The sequence below is a fragment of the Simochromis diagramma genome, unplaced genomic scaffold, assembly GCF_900408965.1.
Source record: "Simochromis diagramma unplaced genomic scaffold, fSimDia1.1 OVJJ01000751.1, whole genome shotgun sequence".
Lineage (NCBI taxonomy): Eukaryota > Metazoa > Chordata > Actinopteri > Cichliformes > Cichlidae > Simochromis > Simochromis diagramma.
Genome location: NW_024387521.1, coordinates 7,952 through 29,288, shown reverse-complemented (window position 1 = coordinate 29,288; position 21,337 = coordinate 7,952). Strand labels below are relative to the sequence as shown.

The 21,337-nt window shown below is 38.9% G+C and overlaps 3 protein-coding genes across 3 annotated transcripts; 2 read left to right on the top strand and 1 right to left on the bottom strand.

Moving 5' to 3' along the window:
* Nucleotides 1-4,617: 4,617 nt before the first annotated feature.
* Nucleotides 4,618-21,097, top strand: LOC120726345 (E3 ubiquitin/ISG15 ligase TRIM25-like; the record flags this gene model as incomplete). Its single annotated transcript, XM_040019842.1, has 2 exons — nt 4,618-4,848; nt 20,324-21,097. A coding segment is annotated over exon 2 (678 nt), but the record flags the coding sequence as incomplete, so codon positions are not given.
* Nucleotides 4,966-6,744, top strand: LOC120726343 (tripartite motif-containing protein 16-like). Its single transcript, XM_040019840.1, has one exon. The coding sequence runs from the start codon at nt 4,966-4,968 to the stop codon at nt 6,616-6,618; it is 1,653 nt and encodes a 550-aa protein (XP_039875774.1). The 3' UTR covers nt 6,619-6,744.
* Nucleotides 9,836-11,261, bottom strand: LOC120726344 (peroxisomal and mitochondrial division factor 1-like). The gene has a single exon (XM_040019841.1). The coding sequence runs from the start codon at nt 11,105-11,107 to the stop codon at nt 10,088-10,090; it is 1,020 nt and encodes a 339-aa protein (XP_039875775.1). The 5' UTR covers nt 11,108-11,261; the 3' UTR covers nt 9,836-10,087.
* Nucleotides 21,098-21,337: the final 240 nt, after the last annotated feature.

The window sequence follows — 21,337 nt, the reverse complement described above, 5'->3', positions numbered from 1 at the left end:
TTCACCTCCTGTATCTAAAGGACCTTTTAGCTTCTTTTAATAATGCGATCAGAGATGCGAGCGCTGCCCATTTCTCACACTTGGTTACAAAGAGCAGAGGCAATCCTAAGGTGCTATTCAACACCATTAGTGACATTGTTTAGTGAAATTAGTGAAATTTTCTTTCTTTTCTGCTTGCAAAAGTTCATAACGTGAGAATGAATTTGATACTCAGTTGTACGTTTCTTTTAAGCCCCAGGATTTATCTAAGCTTCAGCGTCTGAATAATTGCTTAGATTCGATCAAACGTTGGATGGCTGCAAATTTCCTCCAACTCAACGAGGGGAAAACCGAAGTCCTCGTATGCGCCCCTGATAGATTTTTATGGCAGATACTGAAAGCCCTCGGTCCTCTCTCACTCTATGCTAAATCCTCTATCAGGAATTTAGGTGTCACTTTTGACTCGACTCTCACATTGGATGGGCGTGTGAAATCTCTGGTTCGGTCTTGTTTTTATCACTTAAGAAATGTGGCTAAGCTAAGCCCGATTTTATCTCGCTCTGAACTGGAGATTGCTATACATGCATGCAAAACGCTGCAGCTAGGCTTTTGACAAAATCCTCCAAGTACTCACATGTGACACCGTTGTTATCTCAGCTTCCTGTTGAGTTTAGAGTCCATTTTAAGATCCTGGTCTTGACTTACAGAGCTGTGCACGGACTGGCACCAGCCTACATCTCTGATCTGCTACAGCCCGATGTCCCCAGCAGGTCCCTGAGGTCATCTGATCAGGGCTTACTTGCTATAAAACAGACTAAGATGAGAACTAAGGGTGACAGAGCTTTTGCCACTGTGGCCCCGAGACTGTGGAACTCTCCCCCAAACATTAAGAACTGTGGACTCAGTAGCTGTTTTTAAAAAACAACTCAAAACTCACCTTTTTAAAACTGCTTTTGGTTAATTTTTTGTCTGTTTTATTTAGTCGTTTTTAAATCTTTTTATGACTTGTAATCTTATGTGCAGCACTTTGTGATTCTGCCATGAAAGATGCTACATAAATTATTTATTTTGGGTTAGAGAGGTTCCACAGCTTTGTATGTGGCTTACCCTCTTTCACTGCAGAAACAGATCATTGCCCACTAGTATCTATCATCAAGAACTTGAATGAAATGACGCCAAGAATTTAGCGTCTGATAATGAGAATGCAGAGATGTGACTTTCAGCTAGTTTACACGCCAGGAAAGCACCTGATAATTGCAGATGCACTCTTACGAGCACCCACAGGGGGCATGGTGAGTACAACAGAAGAAGACATTCAGACTCACATAAACATGGTCTCTGCCAAACTTCCTGTGCCAGACATGAAATCTAAGCAAATAACTGATGAGACTGCACAAGACAGAACTGCAACATGTTATGGAAAGCATGTCAAATGGATGTTTGTTGGCTCGTGTCCACTCTTCTACCATATTAGAGGAGAACTGAGTGTAGTCAATGGACTGCTATTGAAGCAGGACAAAATCGTCATTCCACAGACAATGAGGCAAGAGATGCTGACCAGATTACATGAAGGCCGTCTCGGAATTGAGAAATGCAAAAGAAGGGCAAGAGAGACAGTCTTTTGGCCTGGAATGAACAGAGAGATAAAGAATATGATAAGAAGGTGTGAGACATGTCAGAAGTAACACAATAAACAGACCAAAGGATCTATGGTTGTTGATGAAACACCAACAGCACCAGGATGGATTTGTTTCATGTTAAAAACAACTAAATTTACAATATTTACAATGAACTTTTGACCTACTCAAAATTTTAAAAAATATAAATAAATAAGACTATAAATAACCTTTCTGAGAATGTCCAAACACCAAGTGCAGCTATCAAACTTTAAGTAGGTTGCAGTTTTTACTGAACGTTGTAAATCAAACATAACAAACCCTGTTAGTGCCTCCCTTCACAGATGTGTCTGTATCAGGATGGGTCTAAACAACATGGTGTAAATGCAGTTGCTGGTGAGCCTCATTTCCTGTAGGAGATGAGACGCAGAGAAATGGACCTTCCCTGTCGAGCGCTGGGAGAGAAACTCCTGCTCATCCCCTCACTTGGCGCTTCCCCGTTAACCCACTAGATGGCAGGTTTGCCATTAGAAGATCAGGAATAGACCCATTCATTGAAACGTTGATCCCATTACTTACAGAACAAACGACTCTGACCTGTCATATAACAAACTTATAAAAAAACATGCCTCAGAAATACCCGTGAGACAGAATACGTACTATCAGACACTTGCATGGAGAAACCTTATGAATACCAGCGCTCACACACTCACGTGTGCACGCAGCTACTTACTGACTCACACTATCTTGGGTGGCTGCAGCCTCAACATATCGAGCATTATCGATTCTGTGTACTGCTTAAAAAGATTCAGCATTTATTATTTACTGTTACGCAGTGTTGGGCAAGTTTGAAAAAGTAATTAATTATAGTTACTAGTTACTTCTTCAAAAAAGTAACTGAGTTAGTAACTGAGTTACAATATTCTAAAAATAATTAATTACTTGAAAAGTAACTATTGTGTTACTTAAAAAAAAGTTTAACCCTCTGGGGTCCAGGGTTTAATTGGCCATTTTTTACTACTTTTGATTTTCCCTCCACATTTTACCTTTAAAAACTATTTGCTTTGCCTTGTTTGGTTTCATTCTTTTCAGCACAACCTCACATGTCTGAATTTACAGTTATGTTTTCATTTTGACAAACCGTATGAGCACAATTGATCTAAAATCAGACAGAAAACATAAAATCTGAGTAGAAAAGGTTTTATTTTTTTACTGTAACAACATGTTTATTGAATCATATTTCATAATTCATAACTTTCATGACATTAAATGCAATTAAATGCAATTGTCAATTTTAAAATCTTATGCACAAGTTTTGCAAACGACAAAGTTATTTGCAGCCATTTACCTTTTTTTAAAATAACCATTTCAGACTATTTACAGAACAATCAGCTGTTCTGCATTCAGTAAGATGCCACACAAATTATTTGTGTCGCTCCAAAAAAATAATTTCTGTCCACTATAAAGGAAACATCACAGCCTGATACCTGCAGGTCTGACAGCAGCAGGTGTATCACTCCTGTTTCTACCTGGAGACAGCAGTCGCCTCATTGTTCTGACACACAACACAAAACTATCCACAACACTACACACTTACACAAGACAACACATTAACTACACACTCCAAACACGCTACACGTCACAAATCTCTCACATCTCAAAACTCGCTCTCTCTCTTTTTCTGCTGTCTCTCTCTCTCTCTCGCTGTTACTCTTAAATCTTCCCCGTCTTCCTAAACAACCAAACGTCATGTTGCCATATCATTTTTGATTGGTCGACACGGTGCATTTTTACACCAACATGACCAGGCTGTTTTTTGTTTGCTCATAAGCAGAGAGGTCTCGCTGCGCTGTCCTTAGACAGTAAACGTGACAAAACTATTCAGGAAAAAACAGGCGTATATATTGTTTATCATGATTCTGGTGTTACGCGGCCTATCAACACAATTTAAAAACTGGTATATATCACCTTGTTGCTTTGTCTTAAAGTGGTCATGTGATTGGCTTACCACAACTACTTTATTCTTCCTCAGTCAAACAGCAGCACTCATGTGATTGTTTTACCCCTTAGCTCCAGGTGTTTTTCTTTCCCTCTCCTTCTGTTAACTTTCTTTCTAACTTTTATTCTTGTTTTCTTTCCCGTCCCTGAGTCCAGTCTGGCCTGATTACAATACTTTAGAATAAAAAAAACTAATAAAGATCAAACAAACTATGACAATCAAGTGGACCAGTATAGCAATAGGCCCACTTGGGAAAGTAAATCTGTTGGGCATTTTTCTCGGCCTTCAGACAATAATTCTGATTGCTACAGTTCCAGACAGGACAAAACAAACAGACTTGGGGAACGAGGAAGTTGCAGGGTGACGGCACTGTGACACTGTGACCCTCTACAAAATGCCATGTTTAGATAAGTTAGTGAAACAAAGTGATCAGCCGTCTTATCCTGTGTTGTGATACAAAATACATCCTCTGTAATCCACAAGGGTGTAACCATGGTTATCCTTCAATCTGTGCATTGTCAGCCAAGATTGTTTTTTTTTTTTTTCTTTTGACCAGATGCAACTGGTTCCCTGTGCCAACAACGTGTGGTGCTGTGGTAAAGAATAGAGAAGGCACACAGATAGAGCTGCTGTTATCTTCACAACAGGAAGGTTTATTCTTCCTCTGTGTCCCAAAACACTGCTCGATACCACCAGTGCGCTGTACGCCCTCTAGTGTTCGCATGTGTAATAGCATTACCTCAAACTGCCATAATTCAACAAGAATGTTTAAATGACAGGTTAACAAATACAAACATAATGAAAAATTTCTTGAAGGTGACTGTTTTTCTCTGATTATTTTCAATATTATATTTTGAAAGAAGCTATTTTAAACTCTTCACATGTTCATCTGGTGAAAGAAAAATGATTTTCTTATAACTAAAATAGATTGAGAAGTACGCTTTCATTGACTCATCTATATAAAGCATGTTGTTGAGGGTACAGAAGCTGTGGTAGTTTATCTTGAAACAACAACTGTAATCTCCATATATTTCAACTATTTCCTGGAAGAAAAAAATGTGAACTTTAACCTCAAAATAAGTAGTTTTATCTTAAGGAGGCTCTAATAATTTGTAATAAACAGACCACACCCTGTCTCTTGTCACTGCCAGGATATTTCTTTAGTGCCTCCCTTCACAGATGTGTCTGTATCAGGATGGGTCTAAACAACATGGTGTAAATGCAGTTGCTGGTGAGCCTCATTTCCTGTAGGAGGTGAACAAGAGCAGAGATCTGTTTCCCTTCAGAGCACAGAGGTTGTTTCTGTTCAGAGGAAGTGAAACTGTCTGACAGTCACTGAGAGACGGTGAAACGGCACAGCACATGAATCAAATGGATCAAATAAAATTCTGCTGTTCAGTCTGTTTGGATCTACTGAAGGATCCGGTGACTATTCCCTGTGGACACAGCTACTGCATGAACTGTATTAAAAGCTTCTGGGATGAAGAGGAAAAGAAGAAAATCTACAGCTGCCCTCAGTGCAGACAGACTTTCACAGCGAGGCCTGTCCTGGTGAAAAACACCATGTTAGCAGATTTAGTGGAGGAGCTGAAGAAGACTGGACTCCAAGCTGCTCCTGCTGATCACTGCTATGCTGGACCTGAAGATGTGGCCTGTGATGTCTGCACTGGAAGAAAAATCAAAGCCTTCAAGTCCTGTTTATTCTGTCTGGCATCTTACTGTGAGAAACACCTTCAGACTCATAATATTGTTGCAGCTTCATTCAAGAAACACAAGCTGGTGGAGCCCTCCAAGAAGCTCCAGGAGAAGATCTGCTCTCGTCATGATGAGGTGATGAAGATGTTCTGCCGTACTGATCAGCAGAGTATCTGTTATCTCTGCTCTGTGGATGAACATAAAGGCCACGACACAGTCTCAGCTGCAGCAGAAAGGACTGAGAGGCAGAGAGAGCTGGAGGTGAGTCGACAAAACATCCAGCAGAGAATCCAGGACAGAGAGAAAGATGTGAAGCTGCTTCAACAGGAGGTGGAGGCCATCAATCAGTCTGCTGATCAAACAGTGGAGCACAGTGAGAAGATCTTCACTGAGCTGATCCATCTCATCCAGAAAAGAAGCTCTGATGTGAAGCAGCAGATCAGATCCCAGCAGGAAACTGAAGTGAGTCGAGTCAAAGAGCTTCAGGAGAAGCTGGAGCAGGAGATCACTGAGCTGAAGAGGAAAGATGCTGAGCTGAAGCAGCTCTCACACACAGAGGATCACATCCAGTTTCTACACAACTACCCCTCACTGTCAGCACTCAGTGAGTCTACAGACTCATCCAGCATCAATATCCGTCCTCTGAGCTACTTTGAGGATGTGACAGCAGCTGTGTCAGAGGTCAGAGATAAACTACAGGACATTCTGAGAGAGGAATGGACAAACATCTCACTGACAGTCACTGAAGTGGATGTTTTACTGTCAGATCCACCAGAGCCAAAGACCAGAGCTGGATTCTTAAAATATTCATGTGAAATCACACTGGATCCAAACACAGCACACAAACAGCTGTTATTATCAGAGGGGAACAGAAAAGCAACATTAATGAATCAACAACAGTCTTATTCTGATCATCCAGACAGATTCACTGAATATGAACAGGTCCTGAGTAGAGAGAGTCTGACTGGACGTTGTTACTGGGAGGTGGAGTTGGGAGGTGGAGTTTCTGTAGCAGTCGCATACAAGAATATCAGCAGAAAAGGACATGAATGTGGATTTGGATGTAATGACAAATCCTGGGCATTATATTGTGACAACAACATTTATACATTTCGTTGCAACAACATCCAAACTCGTGTCTCAGGTCCTCGTTCCTCCAGAGTAGGAGTGTACCTGGATCACAGAGCAGGTATTTTGTCCTTCTACAGCGTCTCTGAAACCATGACTCTCCTCCACAGAGTCCAGACCACATTCACTCAGCCGCTCTATGCTGGACTGTTGGTTTACTATAATTATGGAGACACCGCTGAGTTGATTAAGCTCAAATAGACTGAAGTCTTTCATATTGTGGGTTTAAATCTGTATTTTAGTTTCATTTTATTTTCTCTCCATCATTTCTGCACAGAGATCAGCTGTCAGTCAAACATTATGGGTGGTACCTCCACATCTTCTAGTTGTTCTCTTGATGTTTCTGAGTTTTTAAAGGAGATCTTTCCTGTGACTGTTTATGGAGGCTATCACTGCTCATCATCATTTTGATTTACTAAAATATTTCTCCACATGAAAATGTCAACTTCTCTATCCTCTAAATGTTTCTGGAATATTTGTATTGAAAAATGTCGACATTTCTCTTTATGAGTATGGCAGACCATGTGTGTGTGTTTGTTTTTGTCAAAATCATCAAAGAAATGAGGAAAAACTGTGATTTGAATGAATGAATTCATATATTGTGTTGATGTTTTATTGTGTGAATAAACTGGAAGGTTTGACTATAAATCAAACTTTGAACAAAGTCTTTTCTTCTGTCTTCATTCCAGGATCTCACTCAAATCTGATGCAGAAAATATGAAACTAATCTGAGAGAATAACTGAAGCAGTTTTCCTCCTGAAGCATCACAAAGTTCAGAGTTCATGTTTAGAGCAGAAGATTCAGCAGTCGCTCTGTGACCTTTCAACTTTCTTCACTAAAACAGCTTCATTACAGAGAAACAAGTCACATTTTCTTGATGTTCTTAAGTCCTTTCAGATGTTTTTAATGGTCCTTGAATGCAGCATCAGTGTCGCAGGTTTAACAGGTCACTTTCTGTTGTGTTCAAAGATTTCCTTCAGATATGGTCTTTAATCAGTAAAGCCAGTGATACAGCAGTGTCATTAGCTGTGTTATTGGCACCAGGCTGTGTTTATGTATGTGTTTAATTCTGTCTGAGGATGTCTTCAGCATGAAATGATCATTTGCTCAGCTGCTGTGTCTCAAACGACTCCTACAGTCTTTGCTTATGTGACCAACTTTTAAACAACCAAAAGAAATTCCCCTTTCCTTGATAAAAGTCAACTTATCTCGATGCATTTTAGCTTTAAACTTCTTACAATTCTCTAGTAAATGATTGCTGTGTGAACAAAACAAACAACTATGCAGAACAGTGGAATTTGTTCTGCTTCCAGTTGATTGAGTTTTGAGGTATGATTACTTGTGATTCAGATGCAGAATTTGTACCAGAGTAATCTCTTTCTGCCGGAACAAATGTATCAGCACAAGGCGCTTCTTGTACGTGCCCTCTTTCAAAATAAGAGTTCATTCCATCAGAACGCTCAGAGCTACAAGCTGAGTTTATTTTTAAGACACGAAGCTTTGCCTTAGTTGCTGCCAACTCTGTTTCCAAGGATAATTTCTCCTTTTCTTTTCTCAGTTTTTCCTCTTGCGCTTCAATAGAATGTTTTTCTTTAATGCAGCGAGTCGCTCCATGAGCGCTGCCTTGTCAGCCGCAGCTTTAATGCGTGCGGAAGATGTTGATGAAATTCGACTTTGCTGTGACAATGTTTTCGAAGGTGGCTTTACACTTGAGATATTAGAGACACTCAGGATTTATTTCATCCAAACTTTCAACAGCTTGATCATTAAGAGCAGTATTGCTTTGTTCAGTATACGGCTCGCCTGCTTCCTGCAACCAAACCTTTACTTTGTCCATAAAAAGAGAGAATGCTGTCACCTTAGACTGAAAATGTGCGCTTTGCCTTTCACTTCATCTTCTGGCAGTGGCAAACTTAAAAAGGATTCTTGCAAAGCGTTTGCATCTTGATAGCATTTAATAAACTTCCCAAATTCCGAAGACACTTCCTTAACGTTCTCATGTGAGGTCATTAAAGCTGAAGTTTTCCCCATGTACTTAGATGCTTGCTTACACATTGAAGTCCGCTTTTCTTGGCATGTCTTTATATACAAATCCAAACCTTTTGGCGTAAATTTGATGCTTCTTTTCTCTGCTTGCATCTGAGTGTCATCCTCTTGTTTACTCTCTTGTTTACTCTTAATATCCGACATTTTTATTGTCCTCTTGGATTATTTCAAACATTATAAAGATGCACAGCACACTGAGAATCCATAGCATAAAGCGCAAACATGATTGCACTGAACAAACATTTCCACAGAGGGCGTTGGCATGTTTCAATTAGTGATGCTATTATGCACAAATTTAGTACATCAAAACTCAGTTCATCAGTCTTTGTAGTGAAATAATGTCTTTAAACTCCAATAGCTTCACCGTTTTCCTTTACGGCTTAAACAATATTGTCACTCACCAGCTTTGATGAACGAGTGACATGTTGATCCAGGCTTCAACATCAAATCCGTCTGGAGTACTTACAGACGATCCAGTAACTTTTATTTGAGTTTGACGGTGATCCTTGAAATCCATATATCCAACATATCCATTAATGAAGGATTATTCCTTTGTCCACGGGCAGGTTTTTTACTTTTTGTAGTGGCAATTCATTTTGTTTGACAAACCAAACATCCCACAATTAAAAGTCCACAAGCCACTGCTACACTGAGATAATATTTCGTACGCAGGCAACAGAAGTCCACTGTCCAAACTTTAAAGTTGCGTTTTTATGGTTTATTTTATCCAGTTTGGCAAGCAATAACAAGATCCATTTTTAGCTACGTCCTGCTGCTTCTCCTGCTCTAGTAAAAAACCATAGGCTCACCCCAGTGCATGCTGGTCCTATACCAGTCTCTTTATTTATAGAAACAAAATGGCCCTACAGCTTTTACTGACTAATTTAACAAGGTAACATCAAACAAACAAAACATTGAAACAAATATTAACCTACAAATAAACTTGTAAATAAACCCCAAAATATAAGTAAACTAACAACAAACTTTAACTAATTTCAAAATAATAAAAAATAAGAACAAATAGCTCCAACAGAAGTTATTGCTGCAGACTGAAGGTTCTGTAAACTACTCAGTCATAGAATGATTACGATATTGAACTAAAACAAATGCCTGAATCCTAAATTATGGATATCCTATTGTGGTGATCTAAAATGTAACACTAAATGTGATTAAAACACTAAAACTCTGGACTCCGGGGCTGAACGACCGCGGGGATCACCAGCCCGAGGAAAACACAAAATACACATGACTCCGTGAGAAAGACAATTCATTCTTGAATCAAGACGTTGATCAGACACATTTAAAATGTAGCCAATTGTGTTTATTATTAAATTATTAAGGAAATAGAAAAGCGGGGGAATAGAAAAGGGGGGAGGGGTGGGGGGTAAAGAAGAGGGTAAAGGAAAGGGATAGAAAGGAGGAAAGAGAGGAGAGAGAACCCCAACTATGCCCTCTGAGCAAGCACTGGGTGCGACAGTGGATAGGAACAACTCCCTTTAAAGGAAGAAACCTATGACAGAACCAGGCTCTAGAGGGGCCAGTCAACTGTCGGGACTGGTTGGGGGGTGAGGGTGAAAGAGAGAGAGGGGGGGATGGGGCAGGTGTTAGGAGTTAAGGTGAAAATTACGATGCAACGGTGGAGGAGAAAGACAGGGTGACATCAGCAGAAGGAAAAGTAGAAAACGTAGAAAAAGCAGGAGTGCTCTTTCTCCAGAAGAAGCGGAAGCGTTTTTTCTTCTTCTCCGTGATCTTTTCCACGAGCACTCTTTTCTCTAGGATGAGGGTTCGTAACTCATCAATTGTTTGTGTGTTTTCCTTCTCAAGTTTCCTGCATGTTGTCTCCACTTCTTCTAATTTGGCTTGTTTTTCTTCCAGCCTTTCTTTCAGTTCTTTACATTTGGCCTCCTGCATAAGCTTTGCCTCGTGCATCTCTGTATAACTGTGTTGTAATTTGTTGTGTGCGTCTTGTAGCTGCTGACTTCTCTCCAGTTCTTGAAGTGTACACTGCAGGTCTTTGTTTGTTTTCTCTACTTGCTGCTTTAACATCTGCACCTCAGTGTTTTTGCACTTCAAGTTGTTGGAAAGTTTCTCCAGTTCTGTGTTTTTTCTCAGCATGTCACTGAGCTTACTCTGCATCTCTGAGCATTGTTTTTGCACTTTTTTCTTTTCCCCCTCCAGCTCAGTTGTTTTGGAGTTCAGTTTGTTATAACGGTCTTGCAGTTGTTGGTTTTTCCTCTCAAAGTCCTGGAGAATTTGTTTATCTTCTTTCTGCTTTATTTCCCATTGTTCTTTGTCTTGTAGGAAATCCTTATTTCTTTGCACTGTTTTATCAAGCTTTATTTTCAGCGCGGTGTATTTTTCCTCCACGCCTTCAAGCTTGGAGTCCGTTTCTTTCTGTTTAATTTCTAGTTGCTTGTTTTCTTGAAGCAACTCTTTATTTTTGTTCAGTGTTTTATCAAGCTTCGCCTGCAGTGCTTTGTACTTTCCCTCCATGCCTTGCAGTTTGCGCTGCTTTATGTCCATTTGTTCTTTTTCTTGGAGGAGTTCTTGATTTTTTTGCAGAGCTTCATCAAGCTTTATTTGCAAGGCTTCCTTGTGTTTCTCGCTGTCCTGAAGCTTGCAATCCATATCTTCCTTTTTCATGGTCTGTTGCGCTTTCTTTCGAAGAAACTCAACCCTTCCTTTCAGCACTTTTTCATTTATCTCAGTGCCTTGGAGTTTTATGACCAGTTGTTTCTTCTCTTGGAGGAGTTCTTGATTTTTTTGCAGAGCTTCATCCAGCTTTACTTGCAGCTCCTGATCTTTTTTTCCCTCTCTTTCTCGTTTTTCTTCTGTTGGAGGATTTCTTCTGTTGGTTTTTCTTGTACTTTATTGAGCTTTGCTTGGAGCTCAAAGATCCTTCCCCGCATGTCTAGGAGTTCCATTTCTTTCTCCTTTATAATATCTTCCTTATCGAGAAGCTGTCTGAACAGTTTATCTGCTTCAGCGGTCCTTCTCTCACAGTGCTCTCTCAGTGAGATAATCTCCGATCGTTGTTTAAAAAAGCTTTCCCAGATGTAATTGGTGTACTCTGGCTGGGGCGGGTGTCGCGTATTGTGATTGTTCATGAGATTTTCCTCATGCATTTCTTCCGAGCACATCTTCTGCAGTTGAGTATCGTCTTCTCGATTGCAAAGAGGAGCGCTGGGCTTTACGTTTTCTCTTTTTTTCTGCTTTCTTGGAGACATGTTGGAATCTGTTAACAGTGACTCTGAAAAGGATCCAAAAAGGGCTTCTCTGGCGAACGTTCGTTTGAATGCTGCAAACATAAATGCTGCGAATAACGGACTAAAAGTTCTTGCGTCTCACCCCTATTTATAGGTTTTAGGATCAAAGGATCGAAGGATCACAGTGGTGGTAAGATTCTAAATGTGTGTGACATCACAGTTCCGTAAGCCAATGAGGTTGTCACATGACATTTGTGAGAGGGCATTCCTTACTTGGACAAATTATCAATAAGCTTTCAATACCAGTAACAATGGTGACAGTATAATTGACAATTATGTGTCCAGTATGTTAGCTGATTTTCTTTTACTTTTTGCATATGAAAATAAAAGCTGGGCTGATTTTAACACCATTACAAGAAGTGTTGTTAATTATTCTTTTTGAATCCTAATCAGGTTACCACAAATTGTTTTTTAATTTAGTAGAACTTGAAATGTTTGTCAGTGGGTAAACAATTCATAATGCAAAGTCAGAAACATCAAGTTATTCTTAGTACTGCATACTTGCAATACATAAGTTGTCCTAACAGTCATGTAGGGCATCCGTAGTTCAGGGGGTCGGGAAGCTCATCTTGTAACTGGATGTAATATTAGCAGACAGAGGGTTTGATGTTGCAGAATCTTTGGAGTTGTACCATGCTGAATTGAAGAGCCCAACTTTCACCAAAGGAAATAACTAACTGGCCCCTAGATTGCCCAATCAAATCTCTTAATGCCACCAGCCCTCCCCTACCTTCACTGTGTGCTCAGCTTGTAGAAAAGAGTTGAGTGTGGAAGAAATGGCAAAAATGTGGCGCTGAAAAGCTAAGAGAGAAAAAGAAATTATATATAAACCAACGTGTCAAATTAATGGACATGTTAGTTATTGGAGTTCTGGCTGCATTTTATATATCTATATTGTGTCCTTTTTATAATAAAAAACATTATTTATCCTCACTGTATGAACATTGTTGGAGTCCTTGAAGTCTCGTCATGTTGAAGTTACTCATGTGATGTGATGTTGTTATAATGATCCAGCTGGTGTGCAGCCATCATATTAGAGTTCTCTTTCTTCTTCTGATTTGATACAATTTTTCTGTGATGGTGTCACATTTACAGTGGTCGCAACATTTGCACCTATAGGACCCTGAAAAACTGGTGCACAGACTTCAGAGTCTAATAAGTGTCACCACTGTAACCACTGCATAATGCAAACCATGACACGAGTTTAGTCTTGGTGTGAAACTCATTTTGGTTCATAGACGCCAATCTGACCTTAAGTGGAACAGACCCATAAAACTAATGCGTAATAAATAAATCAAACTTCTTCCATCATCATTCTTTGGTAGGAAGTCATAAATAGGAGTTAAATTCAGGCTGACCTCTGCACCACTGGCTTCTCCTGTAACCCTGCATGTTTCTAAGGTTTGTTTTCTTTCTTTTTTTTCTTGTTGTTCTTGTGCTTTTTGTCCTCAGGTGAGGTTTGAAGTGTCTGTGTGGTGCAGCTGGTCTGGTCTGTCCAGGCTGCACCACACAGACACTTCCAATCACCACACATCAAAGTACAAAGCGTATGACGTCATCACAGTCTGTGTTAGGAAGTCACATTTAGGAGTTAAATTCATTGTTCATCATACTCAAGAAATCTTTCTGTTATCTTGATTAACTTATCCCAACATTGTCAATCAGACTAAGTGATCACATGACGCTAGTTATCAATCTATAAGGTAAACCAGGGTTTCCCATTTTAGCTACTAGCCTGTTTACATGAAAGGGGTGGCGTTGGGGGCATCTGACCAATCACATACAGAGCAGCAGAACAGCTGACTTTACAAAGAAAGATAAAACTATAAACATGAAAAGGTTAAACACTTGTATTAATAAAGTTGAAATAGGAACTAAAAGTTCTTTTGCTGAGCTCTGTTGATGTTTACCAGTCTGGGAGAAAATACAAGCATAAATACAAAAATGGGCGTGGATATACTGGGAAAAGCATGTCGAATGATGAGCAGTGATACAGGAGACCAAGAGGAATTGCTCAGATAAGATTAAATGCTTTCATGGACGAGGACATGCTAGGGACAAGCGTTGCAGACAAAGGAAAAAAACAAGATTAATGTTTATAGAGGAATTCAAAATGTTGTGAAATTGTTCTGCAGACAAATGGGAAAAAGTCAAAGAATGAAGTTGAATTTAAGAATCTAAACTGATTAGACTACTGATGCTCATCAATGGAAAGATCCTCCCACTATCCATGGCACAGCAGTCCAAAGGGATCTTTCAGGTACTTGTTGTAAAGCAGTTTTCCAGAGAACTGATTGGTAGCTAAGTGGTGATTTCATACTTGTTGATCCGTAATCTCAAACACAACCTGCTCTGAAGCAGCTTTGCTCTACAGTTTAAGTCACTATGGTGATATACTCCAGTAAGAAGTGAGCTACCTTCATAGTACCTCTGTACTCATACCTGTGTGTTTCTTTGGCATTGCTTGTAGATGTGTTTTAAAATGCAGCTGCAGTGCATTTTAAACCTTAAGGAAGCTGTTATTGATATGGTGTAGATTAGCCAACAGATTTCTTTTTTTTTTACCTGATGGACACAATGCAGTGTAGTAGCCCTGCCCCTCGTTATGGTTTGTTCTTCATCATTCACTCACTGTGCGTCGATATGCTGGATGTCTCCACAAACAGTTCTCTGCATGCAGATGCAGTTTTTCTTCATTTGGAGCTTTGTGGGAGCTGAGTTCTGTTTACAGAGATGTTAATGGTCCTGTATGTGACCTGTCACATTTTATTTATTAAACAGACCACCTTGCAGTGTAGCTTCCACGTTAGCTGAGGTTTGTTTTATTATTTGTTTTTGCTTGTTTTTTATTATTCTTGCTGAGGATTTGTATTATCTAAATGTAAGGTTCATTCATATCAGTTTGCTTATTTAATTTAAATACAGTTTTTTTTTTGCCTTTGTCTTTGTCTCCATAACTGATAGTCTCTTATATCAGATTCTGCTCATAAGGTTACTTTAACATTTGAGGCCACGTTATGATTGGTTTAGGTGGCAGCACAAGCAGCTTCACTTGCATAAAATATTTTTTTTTTTTAAATAACATCTGCAGTAATTTAATGAGGAATGAGTCATCCAGTTCAGCTCTGGTATTATGATAATATAATATGTGCTTCAGTCTTAAACAAGCACAGAATTTAATGAGCTGCTTCTTCCCGACTCCCTGATTTCTGCACAGCTGGATTATTGTACCAAAGAAACTGTTTCTGTAATATTTCTGTGAAATAAAGTAATCCACTAAAACCCAGTGAGTGTTGGTTAGCTAAGATTTGTTTTTGTTCTTGATGGAATCGAAACACTCAGAAACGTCATCAATATTCGCTCGTCCTGCTGCAGACTTTTCTATCCAATCTAACAGTGAGAGCGAGCATGTGGTGCCCCACCCACTGGCTACAGGCCACATATTTCTGCAGATAAAGGCACCACCGTATTTGCCTTTATTCCGATGAAATGTCCTCTAAAGGACGCCCACACAATTGATGAGAAGTCAGAGACCAGATGCCGATATTGTAATTCCATTAGAAAAAAGGCTGCACTTAAGTAGGGAAGATATGTGTAGGGTTTTTAAGGCCATTGCAGTCCCAAATGGAGGCAGATGGGGTATGTGAAGTTCAATATCTGTGGGCTGAGCACCCTGATACCACAACTCAAGATTTCTGTTTCTGCGTTATCAAAGGTAGCCGGTCAGAATATTCTGGATAATCCTTCATAATTGATCAGAATTTGCCAAATAGACTTAACATGGTGTTAAGTCTGTCACATCATTTATGAAAGTCAAAGGTTAAAGTGTGATTTTCATCAAGAAGAACTTGAAAAGAGAAACTACATGACTATGACTCGACATTAGGCACAGACAGGAACGCTCAAGCGGTATTAGCTGTTTGAAGGTACATTAGGAAAATGTTGAACGTAATGCACAACAAGCACCTTATTTCCTCCACAGAAGGTTGATAATTAACCTTTAAACCTCCGTCACTGTGATGTGTGAATACTTCTGCTACTTTACGAACTATTGTAATCATTAAAACACTTTTAAAGTCTGTATACTCCAATGATTTAAAAACAATAATACAGCAAACATTTAAAACAATCTCATGACCAAGGGCGCTGCTGGCTTCAGGACCATGCAATAATCCATGTGTGGTTTGTATTTGTATTATAATGCAGTCTGTAAGAAAGCCTTTTGTTATATTATTGAGAATATTGATCAACTAATTGTGATGGTGCTCATCCGTCTTTTATCAGTCACTGCATTTTAACACAGTTTGCTCACCGTACATTCCAGTTTCTGGTCGCTGAAACCAGTCAGACCTGAGCTCCTGGGGGCCTCCCTCAGGTGAATGGTGGTTTTTAAACTTCGTACCGCTTACAAAACTTCCCCAGCAGAACAGTTGGTTTCAGGTTTATTCCTGTTAAGAGTTTGTACATGATAGATAGTTGTTGTTTTTTTAAATATCGGACACATAATCGGGAAAACACAAAAGGGAAACATTTGTCTTCTTTCTTTTTCATTTTCCCAGCACTAGTTTATTACATCACAGCTTAAAACACTGATTCCAGTATTCAACTAGTTATACATCATTTCCATCCCTTCTTCTTACTGTGTTGAGCCGTCAGAGATGCTTCATATTTCCATATTTTACAGGATTGTCTGCCTGGAGTCTGTCGTCATTGTCTTTAAATAGTAGTTTTGACTTTTCATGTAAATGTCAGGATAGGCAGCATCTTCTTTAACTAGTTCAAGCTGCCAAAATAAATCCAGAATTAAATTTTAATCCTTATAAAAGGTTGAAAATAATTGTTCTGAATCCAAAACAGTTAGATGTAGTTTGTTAATTTCCCTCGTTTTGTTATTACCCTAGAGTAGCTTTGGTGTATCTTTTCTCTCTCAGTTAATATTTATTATAAACATCCATCATAACAGCATATATGCAATTACTGGTCACTTTGTTAGGTACACCTTGTTTATAGCAGGTATGACCCCTGTTGCTGACAGAACTGCGTCATGAAGTCATGTTCATTAATTGTTGACTTGAATCTGCCGTTCCACCTCATCCCAAAGATGCTCTATTGGAGTACAGTGAACTCATCTTCATGTTCAAGAAACCAGTTTGAGATGATTTGAGATGATTTTGAGATGGAGTGGTAAAGTCTATGTTTTTAGGGGAAATCACTGAAAAAGAAATCATTGTAGCAGAATCTAAAAACAAGACATCCATGATGGGTTAGACATGGTCATCGTAAAAAAGACCTTGGATTGTATAATCAAACCTCTATGTTATATTTTTAATCTCTCATTTTATTCGGCTGTATTTCCTGACCGAATGAAAGTGGTAAAAGTTATCCCACTTTATAAATCGGGAGACAGACATAGTTTTAATAATTATAGACCAATATCATTGCTATCACAGTTTTCTAAAGTGCTTGAAAAACTCTTTGCACAAAGATTTGATAGTTTCATTGAAAAACATCAACTGTTAAGCGAAAGTCAGTACGGATTTCGACGGAACAGATCAACAGCAATAGCATTAATGAATACTATTGAAGACATTTCATCAGCAACACATCATAATAAATATACTATTCATTGATTTAAGAAAAGCTTTTGACACTCTGCAACACTCCATCTTGATTTCTAAGTTAAGAACTTATGGTGTGAGAGGAATAGTATTGAACTGGTTAAGCAGCTATTTACATAATAGGTTTCAGTATGTGCAGTGTTTAGGCAATTCATCTGATAGAATGAAAATAGAATGTGGGGTCCCTCAAGGTTCTGTTTTAGGACCAAAACTTTTTAATTTATATATAAATGACATTTGTGATGTGTCAAAAATGTTGAATTTTGTTTTGTTTGCAGACTATACAAATTTTTATTGTTCCGGAGAGAACTTGAAAGAATTGGCTAAAATTATGGTTATTGAAATGAAAAAAATGAAAAAATGGTTTGATGTAAATGAGTTATCACTGAATTTGGAAAAAACAAAGTTTATGATATTCGGAAACCGTGTAAAGGAGGAAGAGATAGTATTATCTATAGACGGAGTATTAATTGAAAGAGTGACATAATTCTGTTTTCTGGGTGTAATAGTGGATGACAAGTTAACATGGAAATCACATATTGAACATGTTAAAAAAAAGTTGGCTAAAAGTATTTATATCCTGGGTAATGTTAGATATATATTAGATTACAAGACAATGACAATATTATATTTTTCATTGTTTCTACCCTATCTGAGCTATTGTGTTGAAGTATGGGGGAATACATACGTGACTAATATGAAACCATTATATTTATTACAGAAGAGAGCACTTCGAATTATGCATAATGTTAAATATAGAGAACACACTAATAATTTGTTTATAAAATCGAAATTGTTAAAACTAGAAGACATAGTGAAATTACAGACTTTAACTATTATGTTTAGGGCGAAAAATAAAACACTACCTCTTAAGTTACAAAGTTTATTTGTATTGTGTTCAGAAAATGGGGACGGCAGAAGGAAGTTTTATTTTAAGCACCGGTTTGCTCGAACCACACAAAGGCAAATGTGTCCAACAGTCATAGGCATAAGAAACTGGAATTCTCTCAGTGATCATCTTAAGTGTTGTATAAATGTTTCTCAATTTAAAATCTGCTATAAGAATAAAATGATAAACCAATATGAAGAAGTTGAAAGAATAGAATTTAATTGTAGAAAAATGATCTTTTAGTTTGATATTTAGTGGTATTGCTCATTGTTGAGTATATTGTTCTGTTTGCTTTGTTTTGTTATGTGCAGAAAATTGTCATAGTGTAATTTTGGTTGCCTACTTGTATTACCACAGATAGGGGGCAGGTATCAATAAGAATTTATTCTTCTTCCTGCTCCTTTTCATGCATGGAAACAGTGTTACTTTAATTGAAAGGAAGGTTGTGTGTGGGAATGCATTACTGCTGTGTGAAACAAAAAAAGACTTTTCCCCCCATTCCATGCAAGGCCACTTGGGTTGGCTGGAAGACTGTTTACTTAGCCTAGCAGGGCGAAGGACACTGTCTCAGCTGAACTCTGGACACACACACACACACACACACACACACACACACACACACACACACACACACACACACACACTTACACTGATATGCACACACTGATCCCCCCTCCGTTTCCAAACGCCTTCGATGCTTGTGCCCTACCGGGGCAGATGGCAGTCGACTGGACCAGCGCAGACATGCTGCAGGATCGGATGCGCTGTCTACACCGGCTCTCTCTTACCCTTTACCCGCCCCTGTTGCTTATCTTGTGTTTCTATGGTGTATTGATAGTCATGTGCTTTTTGTGCTGAGGTGTTTTTTCTGTTATCAAACTGTTCTCCCACTAGGAGCTCAGTCTGAGTGGAGTTTTTTTTTCTCCTCCTCTCACCTCATGTTATGTATTTTTGTTGTTTTTTTCCTATCAGCCTACCTTTCTGACATGTCTCCCCAATGTGATGTTTGTGTAAAGTTGGTCAGAAGGTTTCTTTGTAAGTGCGCATGCGCCATTAGCGTGCTGCCTGCTGTAACCCTAATTTCCTTTGGGATTAATGAAGTATTCTGATTCTGATTTACCCATTAAGATTTTAAATGAAACGATAAACAAAGGCCAAGAAAACTGAGTTAAACTCCTGAGTCTACTATATATTTGCACCATGAAGAAATGAATTGTTTGCACCAGTAATAAATAATCAAATATATCAAATTATCATCAATATTTAAATAAATGAACCATCGCACCAAACAAAACAACAATTCAACAGACAGTTCTATAAAACTGTGGATGATTCAAAGTGCTGCTATAACTGCACAACAAAACTGCAGTGAGAAAAGCTTTGGATGTTCAGTTTAGTTATAATGACAGTTAAACAACTAAAATACTCGATTAAGTAGGTGAGAAAAAGTTACATTTACTGGATCAGTTTAAGACCAAAATACATTTGAATGAATTACTGACATGGACACTTTGTGAAAAATTACTAAACAGTTCAGGCAAAATTTTACTAAAACCTTGAATTAAACTGGAAAGTTTGCATTTAAACTCCACTGTGACTGTGTACACAGGAAAAACTACAAAATAATGTTTGTTTGTTTGTTTGTTTGTTTGTTTTTGTAAACACTGTGGACCGATCTGCATTTGTTGTTGCTAAATTTAAATATTTGTTACTATTTAATGATCATAATCTCATTTGAACATAGGTTTGATTTAGTGGAGTCAGTTGTTCCCATGCATCATTCTGTAAGTGTGAGAATGAACTAAGATTAGAAAATGTCAAAATATAAAGTTTGATTTATTTTTATTCATCACAGCATCCTAAACTTTGCTGAACTTTTTGAAAAATAGAATGAAATCACTGAGTGTTGACTGTCACATTTCAAAGCACCAAGTAAAGATAAACTATTAAACTTTAACTGGGTCAGACTTGTTACTGCATGATGTAATCACACATACCACACCCTGCATCATGTGATTGGCTCTTGGTCGCTCTGTAAGAATATATCTCCCTTCACAGATGTGTCTGTATCAGGATGGGTCTAAAGGTGAACAAGAGCAGAGATCTGTTTCCCTTCAGAGCACAGAGGTAGTTTCTGTTCAGAGGAAGTCAAACTGTCTGACAGTCACTGAGAGACGGTGAAATGGCACAGCACATGAATCAAATGGATCAAACAAAAATCTGCTGTTCAGTCTGTTTGGATCTACTGAAGGATCCGGTGACTATTCCCTGTGGACACAGCTACTGCATGAACTGTATTAAAAGCTTCTGGGATGAAGAGGAAAAGAAGAAAATCTACAGCTGCCCTCAGTGCAGACAGACTTTCACAGCGAGGCCTGTCCTGATGAAAAACACCATGTTAGCAGATTTAGTGGAGGAGCTGAAGAAGACTGGACTCCAAGCTGCTCCTGCTGATCACTGCTATGCTGGACCTGAAGATGTGGCCTGTGATGTCTGCACTGGAAGAAAAATGAAAGCCTTCAAGTCCTGTTTATTCTGTTTGACATCTTACTGTGAGAAACACCTTCAGCCTCATTATGTAGCAGCTCAGTTAAAGAAACACAAGCTGGTGGAGCCCTCCAAGAAGCTCCAGGAGAAGATCTGCTCTCGTCATGATGAGGTGATGAAGATGTTCTGCCGTACTGATCAGCAGAGTATCTGTTATCTCTGCTCTGTGGATGAACATAAAGGCCACGACACAGTCTCAGCTGCAGCAGAAAGGACTGAGAGGCAGAGAGAGCTGGAGGTGAGTCGACAAAACATCCAGCAGAGAATCCAGGACAGAGAGAAAGATGTGAAGCTGCTTCAACAGGAGGTGGAGGCCATCAATCAGTCTGCTGATCAAACAGTGGAGCACAGTGAGAAGATCTTCACTGAGCTGATCCATCTCATCCAGAAAAGAAGCTCTGATGTGAAGCAGCAGATCAGATCCCAGCAGGAAACTGAAGTGGATGTTTTACTGTCAGATCCACCAGAGCCAAAGACCAGAGCTGGATTCTTAAAATATTCATGTGAAATCACACTGGATCCAAACACAGCAAACAAAGAGCTGTTATTATCA

Coding starts and splice junctions, on each gene's coding strand:
- LOC120726344 (XM_040019841.1), bottom strand. CDS start 11,107: ATGAAAAAGGAAGATATGGATTGCAAGCTTCAGGACAGCGAGAAACAC.
- LOC120726343 (XM_040019840.1), top strand. CDS start 4,966: ATGGATCAAATAAAATTCTGCTGTTCAGTCTGTTTGGATCTACTGAAG.